General features: G+C 33.7%; 2 protein-coding genes across 4 annotated transcripts; both read left to right on the forward strand.

Annotated features, from left to right (window-relative positions):
• Nucleotides 1-630: 630 nt before the first annotated feature.
• Nucleotides 631-10,045, forward strand: LOC112736593 (nodulin homeobox). 3 transcript variants are annotated; one of them, XM_025786108.3, is made up of 20 exons: nt 644-874; nt 967-1,096; nt 3,159-3,242; nt 3,421-3,463; nt 3,573-3,698; nt 3,781-3,939; nt 4,362-4,445; nt 4,531-4,659; nt 5,107-5,325; nt 5,652-5,777; nt 6,051-6,146; nt 6,587-6,745; nt 7,042-7,321; nt 7,430-7,555; nt 7,648-7,717; nt 8,007-8,067; nt 8,157-8,267; nt 8,518-9,039; nt 9,124-9,158; nt 9,278-10,045. In XM_025786108.3, exons 3-20 carry the CDS (start codon nt 3,214-3,216, stop codon nt 9,795-9,797), a joined length of 2,895 nt encoding a protein of 964 aa, XP_025641893.1. In that variant the 5' UTR covers nt 644-874; nt 967-1,096; nt 3,159-3,213; the 3' UTR covers nt 9,798-10,045. The 3 variants fall into 3 exon arrangements, with proteins under 3 accessions (XP_025641895.1, XP_025641893.1, XP_025641894.1); XM_025786109.3 differs by having other exon boundaries at nt 687-874; nt 971-1,096; XM_025786110.3 differs by lacking the exon at nt 967-1,096 and having other exon boundaries at nt 631-874.
• Nucleotides 10,046-11,446: 1,401 nt separating this feature from the next.
• Nucleotides 11,447-13,534, forward strand: LOC112736595 (large ribosomal subunit protein uL23). Its single transcript, XM_025786114.3, has 3 exons — nt 11,447-11,729; nt 11,849-12,212; nt 13,232-13,534. Exons 1-3 carry the CDS (start codon nt 11,714-11,716, stop codon nt 13,314-13,316), a joined length of 465 nt encoding a protein of 154 aa, XP_025641899.1. The 5' UTR covers nt 11,447-11,713; the 3' UTR covers nt 13,317-13,534.
• Nucleotides 13,535-13,878: the final 344 nt, after the last annotated feature.

Raw genomic sequence — 13,878 nt, forward strand, 5'->3', positions numbered from 1 at the left:
AAAAAAAAATAATAATAAAAAATTAATAAAAATAATAAAAATAAAAAATAAATTATATTTTTATTAATAATTACGTCTTTAAACAATATAAAATATATTAATTTAATATCTTAAAATATAATATCTTTGTCTATAATTTTATATCTCTTATTTATATCTTATGTTTATACTTTATACTCAACTTATTGATTGAAATTTAAAATTTACTCGTAATTTATTTAGAAAAGACAATAATAGTAGTATAGTATAAATACCATAGCTAAATTTAAATATCACTAAATTTATTATTTAATTATTTATTTTTATTTTATAATATTATTTTACTTTAATTTTATTGTTGATATTAAGAAGATGTATTTCCTCAAATATTTTTTCTCTAATCTATTTTTTTAGATTTTTGTCGCATTGCTAATAAAAAATAAAAAATATTATATTTTGTTTAAAAAATATTTAATTTTAATATATTATTAATGTAAATAATTTGTATTGTATTAAATTATATAATATTAAATTAGTAAGATATATTTTTTTTATATTAACCACGCGGATAATTATTTAACAAAATCGACATGACATTTTTCAATGCATCAAAATTAAAGTTTTTAAAAAACTGCCCAAATACCCACACCCACCCACGGCCACAGGTTCGAACCGAGTCTTAGCGCGACGACCCAAGGAATTAAAACAAAGGGGAAAATAAAATAAAATAAAAATAAAGAGTGAGGGTGAATCTGAGCGAGAGGTGCGAGCGAGCAGAGAAGAACACGACAGTGGTTTCCCTGCTTCCTTCTCCAATTTTAAATTTTCAGACTCCTTTTTTTTTTTCCCTTACTGGCCTTTTCTTCTCAGTTCATTATTCACCCTCCAGGTTCAGGTTCGTAATTCCCTATGCTTGTACTCTATCTTCTATCTTGCGTTTTTGTTTTCTTAAGATAAAAAAAATCATTGTAAACGTTATTTGTTTAGTTAGGAATCATCTTCCCCTTCGCACTTCGGAAGTGCTCGATTTTTTTATGGTCAACTGTGAATTCATCGAATTCAGTTGAACTTCAACTGGAATTGGTTCTGCGTAATTTCCAACCTCATGATGATGCTGGTAATTTAGTTAATTAATAGCAGCTTATGTCTTTATTTATAAATTTTTCTTTTTAAGATTCGGACCAAATTATTATTTTAGCCAGGCGTGGCACATGCATAAGAGTAATGGATTTTAGTGTTGTTGAAGAGATGAGTGAATTCATAGTTTAAAATTTGAGCTTAATAAATTCGTTGAGCATAATAGATCGCTTTAAAGTAAAGCAAACCATGATAATAACTGATAATAACTTATTGAACTAAAGGAACTTGATGTGGATTGAGTTCAAGGCAAGAAAAATTATATGAGCTTGGTTTCTCGCTTAGCTGAACCTTCCTTGCATCAGCTCCTTCGTTTCCAACCTTATATTATTACTTATTTCATGAGTAGAGATATGACTATGACAATTTGTATGGTATTGCAACATGATGAGGTTGCACTTAGTTGAAATGGAATTTGAGTTTGAGTTTTGCTTGGGAGCATTTAATGGAGGAATAGGAGTTATGCATTTATAAAACATTGTACATGGAGATTTTTATCCTTGGACTTGCTATGAGATGAAACTTTGCGACTTCTCTTTCGTGATGACTGCTGCGTACATGGATTATTTCAATTAGTGTCTTTGATAGATATGGAGTGGACAGGGATTAAGGTGAACTCATTTATGTCATTTTCTTCCCTGTACTTTTTCTGTTGATTTTAACTGCTTAGTTAAAGAGGGGCATCTTATCTATTTTTTTGTTTCAATTAAATTTCTTCTTTTATTAAAGAAGAAGGAGAAAATTATTTGCTATTAATACTTACTATAATAAGGAATTGAGTTGCAAGTAAAGCTTTTGACACGATAGATTATTTAAAAAGACATTAAAGTAAATGTAAGTCATATACTAAAAATTCTTAGGTATGGCTTAATGGAAATTAGTGTTCTGGCACACGGAAAGGAGTATAGGAAAATTGGCAAGCAAGGACATGTTTACTTGTTGCAGATACCAAAGAATAGAGTGAAGCCCATGTTTTGTCAACTATAGATGGTTCTTTAATTGTTTTAGGATTATTTTCCTTTTTTTTAAGGGAAAGAAGAGCTTGTATTATTTGCTTGGTTATTTTCCATCATTAGGTTTGCGGAAGCCAAACCATGGTTATTATATGGGTGGCGAATTAATAAATATAAGTAAGAGTTATTTCATTTTGTACAATCTTTTTATTTGAAAGGAAAAGAAGAATAAGTATTCTCATTATTTGCTTGGTTAGGAAATCTAGAGAGGACACCAATCAGATGCATGGCCCTCGGGTCTGTTTCACTAGAAATAAAAATATAAAATAAATATATGACTGCTTACTCTGCAGAAACTGTATTCTACATGGATGATGATTAAATTCATGGGCACCATATATAACTAGTATCTCAGAGGGAGAAAGATGGCAGCAGCGCCCTGCTGAATCTTATTATTGGCAAAAAATTTTGTTATTATAAAATATTTTTCTAATTTCTCCTCCCACTAGATGATACCACTATGGTGACTTGCTCAAATTTACAATAACCTTACATAAATTCAGAAAAGTTAAAAATGAGTGGAGTAAAAAAAATTTATAGTAACCTTACATTAACCAGGAAAGTGTCATGGGAAGGTATATTTTGCTGGCTCCTTCTTGAAGGAGTGGTAATGATTTGACACAAAATGTCCATAATATATCTGTAGTCTTCTTAAATACACATATCACTGTATGTAACGAGATCGGAATTTGGTACAAGTACATGTGTTTAGTGATATTAGTATCTATTGAAGTGGGTACAGATGTTAAACCTTGACACAACCCCTCTGCCCCCCCCCCCCCTCTCTTTTGCCCTAAAAAAAAACTTTTTGTGGGACTTTATAGAGAGAGGGTCATGAAGTGAAGAGCTGAATTCTGTGATTAAAAGCCATGTAGTAGTGGATCAGTAAATCTTTTCTTTTAGAGAATTAGTTGAAACTTTGTAAAGTGCGTAGTAGTTTTAAGGCGTTGTTTTCTTAAGCAATATTTAGGCAAGTCATGTTTCATGCTCCAAAATGCTATAAGTTTGAAGCTTAATCTTCAATTTCAGGACAACAAGAAGTGTGTATCTGCAGTCTTCTAGAAGGGAAGATATTTTTGTGCCAATGGCTGTACAAGATAATGCAATTAAAAGGTGCTCAAATGCTTGTGGTTTGAACTCATGTTTTCCATTTGAAATAATGGCTTTGAGATAAACGAGTTACCTCTTGTTACGAAGTTAATGTTTGTAATTCTCTTATGCTTGTGCTATAAACCTGTGTGTACATTATTTAAATTCATTTTGCTAACATACCCTTATAATGATTTTCAAGAATGAGGATTGATAAGGAAGAACCATCTCGGAGTAATGCACAGGCAAGTGTCAACTATTTAAATATTACTTGGACCATTATACTCTCTTTAGCTTCCAATCAACCTTTTCAGTGGCTGGAAAATGAATTGTTCTATTTATTTGCTCGAACAGGCAATAAACTTGATATCGGCAGTGAAAGAATTGCATGAGCTTCACTCTCAGGATCTATATAAATTTTTAAGGGATGCAGAGAGCTTTACTATTCATTACCCTACCAAAAAAGGATTGCTGCTTAAGGTTGTCTCTTGCTCAACATTTGATTTATATTATTTTTTATTAAATATAAGGTTTATTTTTGTCTAACTGTGTTTCTCTACAGATTGATATGGACAAGCTTGCAAGTTCTCTTCCATTGCACCTAACTGCAGTGCTAATCTCATCTAGCAGAGATAAAGCCATGTTTAGATACGTGTTATGTGGTATTCGTCTGTTGCATTCCTTGTGTGATTTAGCCCCCCGACTTCCTAAACTTGATCAGGTTACACCCTTATATACTCTTGTAATTCATAAAGGATTTTAAGTACATATACTGTGTACCTAGCAATTGGCTTTGTGTTAGGATACCCTATCTATGACATAAAGTGTGAGTGTAAATTCAATTCTAGGTTCTAGAATTGAGTTGTGAGCTAGCTAATGTGGAACTGGTCCTAATCTAAATGGAGTCATAATATCTTTTCATTTTCTCCTTACGAGTCTAAACAATATGTTCTATATGTTGACCACATGAGACATATAAATATAGCTTTAGCAGAGTTAATATCTACTCTTCTATTCATAATGCTTCTTCACTGAAAGATGATTGTGGTACCCAATTTATATTGCAAGTAATATCACCCTAAGTACTAAGTACTAATCCTTTGATTGTTGAATTTGATTTCTGTTTTTGGAATATCATTGCAGATTTTCCTTGATGATATCAGAGTGTTGGAACAACTAATTGATTTAGTTTTCTACACACTTATTGTTCTTAGTGGCTACAGACAGGTTTTCTTCAGTTCTTATTTCTGCTGTCTAATCTTTTCTATTCATCTATTGTCAATCTTTATTGAGATTTGTGTTTGTACTACAGGAAGGCCATGCTTTTAGTCATATGTTCCTTTTGCATTCAACTCTTGTAGCATGCAACTTACATCTACTAACAGGGTTTATATCGCCACAATCACAAGACATTGTTCATGTATTGCTTGCACACCCAAAGGTACAATATCACTTCCATCATATGTTTTAGTTGTTCGGATTAAAATTGCTATTCCGTTAGTGTCCATTGGACACATGTTTAAACGGGGATTAATATAATTTGTAACCGATTTTTAGAACCTTTTTTTTCCCTGCAAATACTGAAAAATGGTTTTTTTACTAAGTCTCAGATATATCCAAACAGAACTTCTGTTCAGAACAATTTAAAAAATGATTTTGGTATCAAAACTCAACAATTTCTTCCTAAACTCACAATACTTAATGGCAATTTAAGTAGCATTTATTTCAATCCACTTTTTCATGCATCTAGAACCATTTGCCAGTCAGTTATATTCTATTTTGTATAAAATATTAAAATCTCTATTTCTCATGATATCTTATAAAATTCAAATTAATTTTTTGGTCAATACATTTAGGTTATGGTTAATTAGGAACCCTTTTGTGACAGGTTGACATATTTATGGATGCGGCTTTTGGATCAGTTCGCATGATTGTTAGATATCTTGAGGTTACACTGATAGCTATCTATAAACACTTTTCCGAGGAGTCAAATCTAACAGCTGAACAAGCAGTTTATCATCTCTGTCAGCAGTGTGAGGCTTCTCTGCAATTTCTCCAGTCCTTGTGCCAACAGAAATTGTTTAAGGAGCGCCTGCTTAAAAATAAGGTTTTTACAAACTAGACTTAAATTTACTAATTTAGATTAACACTTAAAGAGCTGGTGATTTGTCCTTAAATTTATGTAATGAAATTTGGAATGACGTACCGCTCTTCCTAATACTGTCTGTTACTTTGTTTAATGCTAAGCAATCTACAAACTAAAGTTAAATGGGGAGATGTTGGAGTTTACGGCGCAAAAGACTTCATTTTACAAACTTGCTACTTGAGACGTAGCTACACGAAAGATGCTTGATGTCATTATGCTGATTAATGGAATGAATTACACATTGTTTTATACGTACATATATGAAATGCATGTGTTTTCCATTTCAGGAACTATGTAGAAGGGGCAGCATTCTTTTTCTGGCTCGATCCATCTTGAAGTTAAACGTTCAACCATCCTTTACATCTCGGATTGTGGCTGCCATTTCGAGGCTAAAAGCTAAAGTACTATCTATTGTGAGTCCAGTGGCAAAATCTGTCATAGATCCCTGCTTTTGAATATAATCTACATAATTTCTGCATACTAGAGGGTGAGCATTGGCACAAAAGAACCTTCATGCTTGGTTAGAGTCATGTAAACAGCCTGTTGTCATGTGGATAAGGCTGTTTAAAGTTGACCACACCTGTTGTAGGCCTTGTGCAATGGCAACCTCCTCCTCCTTCTTCTGCTGCTTCTTCAATTTTTGCATACTTTTTATTAATAATAATGTCACAATTTTCTTTATGCAGCTGTTGAGCTTGTGTGAAGCAGAAAACCTTTCTTTTCTTGATGAAGTTGCCAGCTCGTCACATTGTTTAGATTTGGCTAAATCAATTGCATCCGAGGTTGTTTTCCAATTGATTTCTTATAATGCAAACCTGTTGAAGATATATGGATCCAAATTGTTTGTGCAATTGCTGATTACTGTTGGATCAAATTCAACTTATTGCCTGAAACTAATGAATTTGGATTATATCAACGTTTTTGGAATTCTACCTCTCCCATCAAATATAATATAATATGAGGGTGTGTTGCTCATAGTCCAAGGTTGGATCTGAGTGTTGTACAAATAAAATACCTAGGATTATTAAGTAGAAGTATGATTTCTTCAGAAAATCTTTAAATTGATATTCGTGCTATGACAGTCTTCAGAATTTTTGCCTTTAACAATTCAAACTTTTGTATGTTAGACCTACCTGTCTTGAACATTGCCTTTCTTATGCATTAACCATGTGCATGTATTTCCTTTCAGGATCTTGCTGTTAATATTGCTCTCATAATGTAGGTTTTTGATTTGTTGAAGAATGCTTTTGGAAGAGATCCTAGGCATCCCACTAATACCGACAGAAGTTACCCAATGGGGTTTTTACAACTCAATGCAATGCGTCTGGCTGACATTTTATCTGATGATTCAAACTTCCGGTCTTACATGACAGCTTGTTTCGTAAGTTACCATTATCAGTTTTTCCCCACCATCTAATAGCACTTTCTTTAATGTAGAATTCACTTCCATTACAAGGCTGAGATAATCTGAGATAATCTATTAGGGTGGTGACTTCTGTTTTATTGTAAAGTTGCTCACAAATATTCATGAGAAAGTGACCAACTCTTAAGGGAAATTTGCCACTTTGTTGTAGTTAACATGTATAATTTATATTTTTTGCATTTTCTTTGATTTTTGTCAAATTTGCTTCTGCTTATGGAGTTTGATTATGTTCTTTTTGTGTGATTTCGTTCCAGACTAAAGTTCTTACAGCAATAATTTCACTCTCCCATGGAGATTTTTTATCTTGTTGGTGTTCTTCTAATCTCCCTGGGACAGAAGAGGATGCAACTCTTGAATATGATATATATGCCTCAGTTGGATGGATTCTGGATCTGAGTAATCAGCATCAAACAATTTTGGGATTGAACCTAATCCATAACAGCATGCCTTGTGCTTCTTATGCACATCATAGGACATCATTATTTGTCAAAGTCATTGCAAACCTTCATTGTTTTGTACCCAACATATGTGAAGGTCGGTTCTTTGCCAATGTTCTGCATATTTTAGTATAATTTTGTCTTATCTATGCACAGCTACTTACATCATTCATCTTTTTCTTTTTCTTTTTTTAACTCTAAACAGAACAGGAGAGGAACCTTTTTGTTCTCAAGGTCCAAGAATGCTTGCAAATGGATCTATCTGGCCTTCTTCCTGGGTTTTCTTTAACTTCTGGTTCTCGTAAAGCTGCAGCTGTTAACAGGAATCTCCGTAATGATTATTCTGAAATACTTTTCTTGGAATTATTATTATTATGAGCAATACTGTGCTGCTTTCTCACTAGTAACTTTTCTTTTTCATAGGCTCATTATTAAGTCATGCAGAATCTTTGGTTCCAAACTTTTTAAATGAGGAGGATCTTCATCTTCTAAGGTCACTTTCTCCCTTGCTTAATTCTATTTTTATGTTGATATATTAGCTTTGTATAGGATGACTCATGCATGTCAGATTGTCAGGGAAGTAGATATCCGGGGACAAAATAGCAAAATCCAATTCTTATTTTCTTTCAACAATATATATTCAGTTCATTTTTTTCTCCTTAACTAAATAAAAAATGGTTGTAAAATTTTAAATAATTGCATAAGAAGGGTTACAGCTTTGTTTTTGTGGTTTGTGTGTGCACGCGCACGCTCAAAGATTATATATTTTAAATTGTTCACAGGGTGTTCATTGGCGAACTACAATCCCTAACTACTACTCCTCTTGGAGGAAATCAGGGTCAGGTAAGTCTCTATCTACTAATATGTGCTATTAATATTGTTTGTTTCTGATATATTAATACCTTTTCTTCTATTATGCTGGAGAAATTCAGGATAGCAAAATTGAGGGTTCACTATCTTGGGATAAGTTTGTTCAGGATAGCAAAACTGAGGAGTCATTATCTTGGAATAAGTTTCCTAAACACAACAACGATCGTTATCAGGTATGGGCAAGGTTTTTTTTTTCCCTTAAACACCCAACTGCACTTTGTGATGACTCTTATAGCTACTTGTTTTTAGAATATTCATGATTTATTGTGCTGAAGAAAATGCAGATAAAATTAATCGTAATTTAGAAATAGGCAATTCCTTTAAATGTAGTCAATTCTAAATTCTCAACTTGGATTATGTACTTGCACCATTTAGCTTGTCATCAACACAATGAATTTAACAGTGAAGTTTGATTTCCTGTAGGATGCTCTGAGTACTGGGGGAGGCTCATCACCTTTACTAAAAGAACGTGCTAAACTTAACAAGAGTGGTAACCTGAAGGAGGGAGTGTCAGAGAATTCTGCATTCCCAGGCATAGACCAGCAGAATAACAGAGATGAAAACACAAATCAAAGTGATAACTTGACTAGGCAAAATCAAGAAGATAAAGCTACATCTGGGAAAAGTGTATCAGGTGCAAGAGATGTGGATAAGGATGCTCAGAATGCTGAAACGAGTGGTTCAGATTCTAGTTCTGCCAAAAGAAAGAATACTGTTGTTCATATGGATAGCGAACACTCAAAATCAATTGAGCCTCATAAAAAAGTTGGGGTTGGAGAAAGCGCAGAGGATGAAAAGGTTGAAACTGTACAGAGGAGAAAACGAAAGCGAACTATAATGAATGATAAACAGGTGATGTTGATTGAGAGGGCACTCTTGGATGAGCCTGATATGCAGCGAAATGCTGCTTCACTTCAATCATGGGCTGATAAATTAAGTCTTCATGTATGTGAGATGCAGCAAAATTAATTATTAGTATTTTTTTAACACATTTTTCTTCTCTAACATTTCCTGCATTATGTTTTCCAGGGTTCTGAGGTTTCATCTTCTCAGCTTAAAAATTGGTGAGGCATAGCTCAATATATTTGTTTTAGAGATTAGAATTTATTTGCATTTTCTGGGATATTGATAAAATTATTTTTACGTATTGATTTATCATGGAATTTCATGGTTATAATATCAGGTTGAACAATCGAAAAGCTAGGCTAGCCCGCACAGCTAAGGATGTCAAAGCAGCAGATGGAGACAATCAAGTCGTGGACAAGCAAAGAGGGTCGATGCTGGGGACCCATGATTTGCCCGACAATCATGGGGATGCATCCAATGCCGGAAGAGATCTTCTAACTCTTGCAAGAATAGCTTCCGGTGATAATTCTGAGCCTTCACTAGCCGAAGCTGCCGAAAGTGGTCATCCAGAATCTGTCCGCTGCAATGTGGGTCAGTATGTTGTGCTTGTAGATGCGCGAGGAGATGAGATTGGCAAAGGAAAGGTAGTTCAGGTGCGTGGTAAATGGAATGGAAAGAGTTTGGATGAATTACAAACTTATGTTGTGGATATTAGTGAGCTTAAAGCTGAAAAAGGGTTGCGGCTTCCATATCCATCAGAAGCAACAGGCACCACATTTGCAGATGCTGAAACAAAGTTAGGCGCCATGAAAGTGTTATGGAATTCACGCAGAATTTTTCCAGAGCGCACTGAATGAGAATGAGTTCAATTCAGTGACTGATCTTTTGCTTCTAGCTTTAAGTTTGTGCACATGACCTTGTATGAATTTGCTAATGTAAGAGGGTAGGGTTTAAATGGTAAAATTGTTAGCAAGGAAGGGTAGTTTACTAATGTCAAGATGAGAATGATCATCAGTCTTGTACAAGTTTATCAAAAGCTTCGTTGCAATTGACAATGTGCAGAATAACAGTAGGATTTTGATATTTGAATTTATTACTTTCCAAATTAGGAATTAGTATGTTACCATTTTTTTTAACCAAAGATAGGGAGATTCGAACCCGCAACCTTTAAGTGAGTATGTATAGACTATGCCATTTGAGTTATAGCTCGTTGAGTTTTTTTTACCAAAGATAGGAAGATTCAAACTTGCGACCTCTAAATGAGTATGGGAAGACTATGCCATTTGAGTTATAGCTTATTAGTATGTTTTCATTTTTTTTTAATCTGAATTTAATGTCACAGAAATATAATCAGCATATCAATGATGTCATTATTTCTGAGCAAATTGATGCTGCACATTTTGTGCCGCCAATTGAAGTAAACACAAATATTAATAATGATACGGTTTTGTTAGGTAGACAATGATTTTTGTGAATAATGGGCTCTAGAATTGACTCAATAAAGTAACAAAATATTCCACCTCATATTACTTCCTAAATCCTTACATTAAGATAATCATCCGCATACTTAGTGAATTGAACATTCAGCTATTGTTAACTGTGCATGAGTAAACCGAATAAAAGGAATAACCACCAAACAACTAAGAATCAACATAATCATCTGCATACCTATTGAATTGAACATTTAATATATCCATTGTTCACATTATTTAGAATTCTCATTGTCTCCCTATACTTTAAAATATGGAAAAGTATAGGTAGACAATGAGAATACTAAACAATGTGAACAATAGATATGTCGGATGTTCAATTCAATAGGTATGCAGATGATTATGTTTATTATTTTTAATTGGATGGTTATTTCTTTTGATTCAATTTATTCATGCACAGTTAATAATGACTGGATGTTCAATTCACTAGGTGTGCAGATGGTTATTCTAATATTAAGGTTTATAAGATAATTTAGGGATGGAGTATTTTTTTTACTTTATTGGATCAATTCTAAATACCATCATTCACATTATTTACAAAAAGGGAAAGTATGCGGAGCCAATGAAATATTTATACAATGTGTACAATGGAAGTTTAGAGAGTATTAGAGATATAATCATTAGTGTTACCTTTTCTCATCAGCTGAAACTTTTGGGATGAGTGGTATCACGCATGGTATTAAAGCGCCAGATCCAAAAGGTCAAGAGTTCGAGCCTTGGAGAACCCCAAAATCAGATTAATCTTTTAGGAAGATGTTTATTATCGCTAGTACTCGGATGGTTATTCTAGATAGTATGAGAGATGTTCATTTTGTAACTTAATAGCCTATTGTATACATTGTACAAATAGTCCATTATCTCCCTAGCGAGATCCTTACAAAAATCATTGCGTACCAAACAAAACCCTTTCCCACAAGTATATATTCCTTTGGAAATCAAATAAGCATCTATATAACAATATTATCATTAGGCTGAATTTCTGCTGATGCGATTAGACTTTGGAGATCTACATTTTTTTTTTTTTGTTCATAGAGATCTATATTAATTCATTATTTTTTAACACAATGAAACCGTTATCCTAGGCCTGGGTCCTCTCTGTTGGCCCATAATATAAATGGGCTCGACCCGCTCTCATTCTCACTGAAAGAACCGGGAGGGGGACATTGTGGTAATTTCGCTTATATCTATTGGAGTCATATATAAGACTCCCCAAACCCTAGTGTAAGCTTCTTCCTCAGCCTCTGTAGCGCGCAGGTTTGTGAATCTCTCCACCAAAAACCCTAATGGCTCCAGCTAAAGGTACATTCATTCATCTCCTTCGTTTTCAACCTTTCTTCTCTTCTCTTCAATTCTCAATTTCCATTTCTCATTTCAATTCTCATATCTTTTCTTTTCCTTCGTTTTTTTTTTTGCTGCAGTTGATAATTCGAAGAAGAATGATCCGAAGGCGCAGGCATTGAAAACCGCGAAGGCGGTGAAATCAGGTTCTACGTTCAAGAAGAAGGCGAAGAAGATCAGAACAAAGGTTACGTTCCACCGACCGAAGACACTGAAGAAGGATAGGAACCCTAAGTACCCTCGCATCAGTGCGCCGCCGCGGAACAAGCTCGATCATTACCAGATCCTCAAGTACCCTCTCACTACCGAATCAGCCATGAAGAAAATCGAGGACAACAACACTCTTGTCTTCATCGTTGACCTGCGCGCTGATAAGAAGAAGATCAAGGATGCCGTGAAGAAGATGTATGATATTCAGGCCAAGAAGGTCAACACCCTGATCAGGTCAGATTTTTGAATATTTTGTTCAGTGCTTATTATTATTATTTTTTTGTTTGATATTACTCGTTTATGCTTGTTTGATACTGCTACGAATTTGTTAGTAATTAGAAGCAAAAATGATTTTAGTGTCACTTTTAATCACTGAAATTGTAAGATTAAGTGAGGTACATGTTGGACTCTTTAGTCTTAGAAAATGATGCATGTTATAATTTATATGATAAGGACTATCTTGACATACTAGAATATGATGTTGCACTCTCAACCAATCATTTATCCACATATGTATTATGTTTTGCTAAGAGTTTAATTTACATGCATAGTCTATTACATCTTTCTATTATACCACGTGTACACCAAAATCATCCACCAAAGTCGGCAACCATTATAAAATACATGTTACTAATACACATTGAAAATAAATTAAATCACACAAGTATTTATACATAAATACATTTGTGGCTGATTTTAGTGGTTGATTTTGGTGTACAAATAGCATATTTGTACATCTTATACTGCCTCAGAGACAAAAGAAGATAACTTCTGCATCTACTATATTGGGAATAACTATTTCTATTACATATCACCTGTCATTTTTTGCACCAATATTGCCTCGAAATTAAAGTGGCTAGTTAGTTCTAGGGTCATATTTTATAATGACAATACATTTTCGTTTAAATACATTATGGATTATGGATATTAAATTTGTCTTATGTTATGGACCTTAATCTATAATTTCCTAATATCAAGTTTTTTTTTTGGGATTCATTCCAAGATCAAGCACCTGTTTCTTTTATCATCCTTTTGATTTTTGGTTCTACTGATTTGAGGGTCTGTTCACAAAGCACTGTTTGAAAATATCGCACTTGACATTGTCTGTTATTTCAGCTTGTCTGGCCAGAATATAGGTATTCTTTGAAGTTTAAATAGTTTGAGAAAGCCCATTTAGAGTGTGATTTACTGCATTCGGATTCCAATATGGCCATGTATGGTGCAATTTCTGACTCTGAAATGTTGTGTTGCAGGCCTGATGGCACCAAGAAAGCGTATGTTAGGTTGACGCCAGATTATGATGCATTGGACGTAGCTAACAAGATTGGGATCATTTAAATTGGTGCTTGACTTCACCATTGTCAATTTGCTATTTTTATATTTTAGGTAGTTTGTGGTTATTGTTGACGGGAACATTTGAAAGAAGGGTAAGTTCTGTATTTTCTTCTTTGTTATTTGGTGTCTTTTGCTGTAATTGACACTGAGCAAACCTAGTGTTTCAATTTTGACTGAGGAATTATTTAAATTGATTAAAATGAGCATCTCGTCATCCTCTATTTTTGGTGATTCCACAATTCCTTGTATATCAAGATTTATATTCACACTAACATCGTTTGGCTCAGCAGCTTATAAACAGCCGAAAGTTCAACTTATTTGTAAAGCAGCCATTATTATGAATATACTTCTGGCACCGAAAATACTGCCAGATGGGTAGTTCAAATTGCACTTGTTTTGGTCATATGTTCGTCTTTATTGAAAGTCGCTGTTAATTTTGACAAAATGACACGTTAACATCATTTGTTGATTTACCAGTATACCATTTTCTTCAAATGAATAATAATTTATTGTTATTAAATAGGATATGGACATAATAAGGTGATGAATAAGTGACACACAATTT

Source organism: Arachis hypogaea, chromosome 13 (assembly GCF_003086295.3).
Source record: "Arachis hypogaea cultivar Tifrunner chromosome 13, arahy.Tifrunner.gnm2.J5K5, whole genome shotgun sequence".
NCBI lineage: Eukaryota > Viridiplantae > Streptophyta > Magnoliopsida > Fabales > Fabaceae > Arachis > Arachis hypogaea.

Bases quoted from the DNA above. Each gene is read 5' to 3' on its own strand.
- LOC112736593 (XM_025786110.3), top strand. From the start codon at position 3,214: ATGGCTGTACAAGATAATGCAATTAAAAG. The intron at 4,660-5,106 runs GTACAATATCAC...CTTTTGTGACAG, and splicing joins TATTGCTTGCACACCCAAAG to GTTGACATATTTATGGATGC. The intron at 7,556-7,647 runs GTAATGATTATT...TCTTTTTCATAG, and splicing joins AGCTGTTAACAGGAATCTCC to GCTCATTATTAAGTCATGCA.
- LOC112736595 (XM_025786114.3), top strand. The intron at 12,213-13,231 runs GTCAGATTTTTG...GTTGTGTTGCAG, and splicing joins AAGGTCAACACCCTGATCAG to GCCTGATGGCACCAAGAAAG.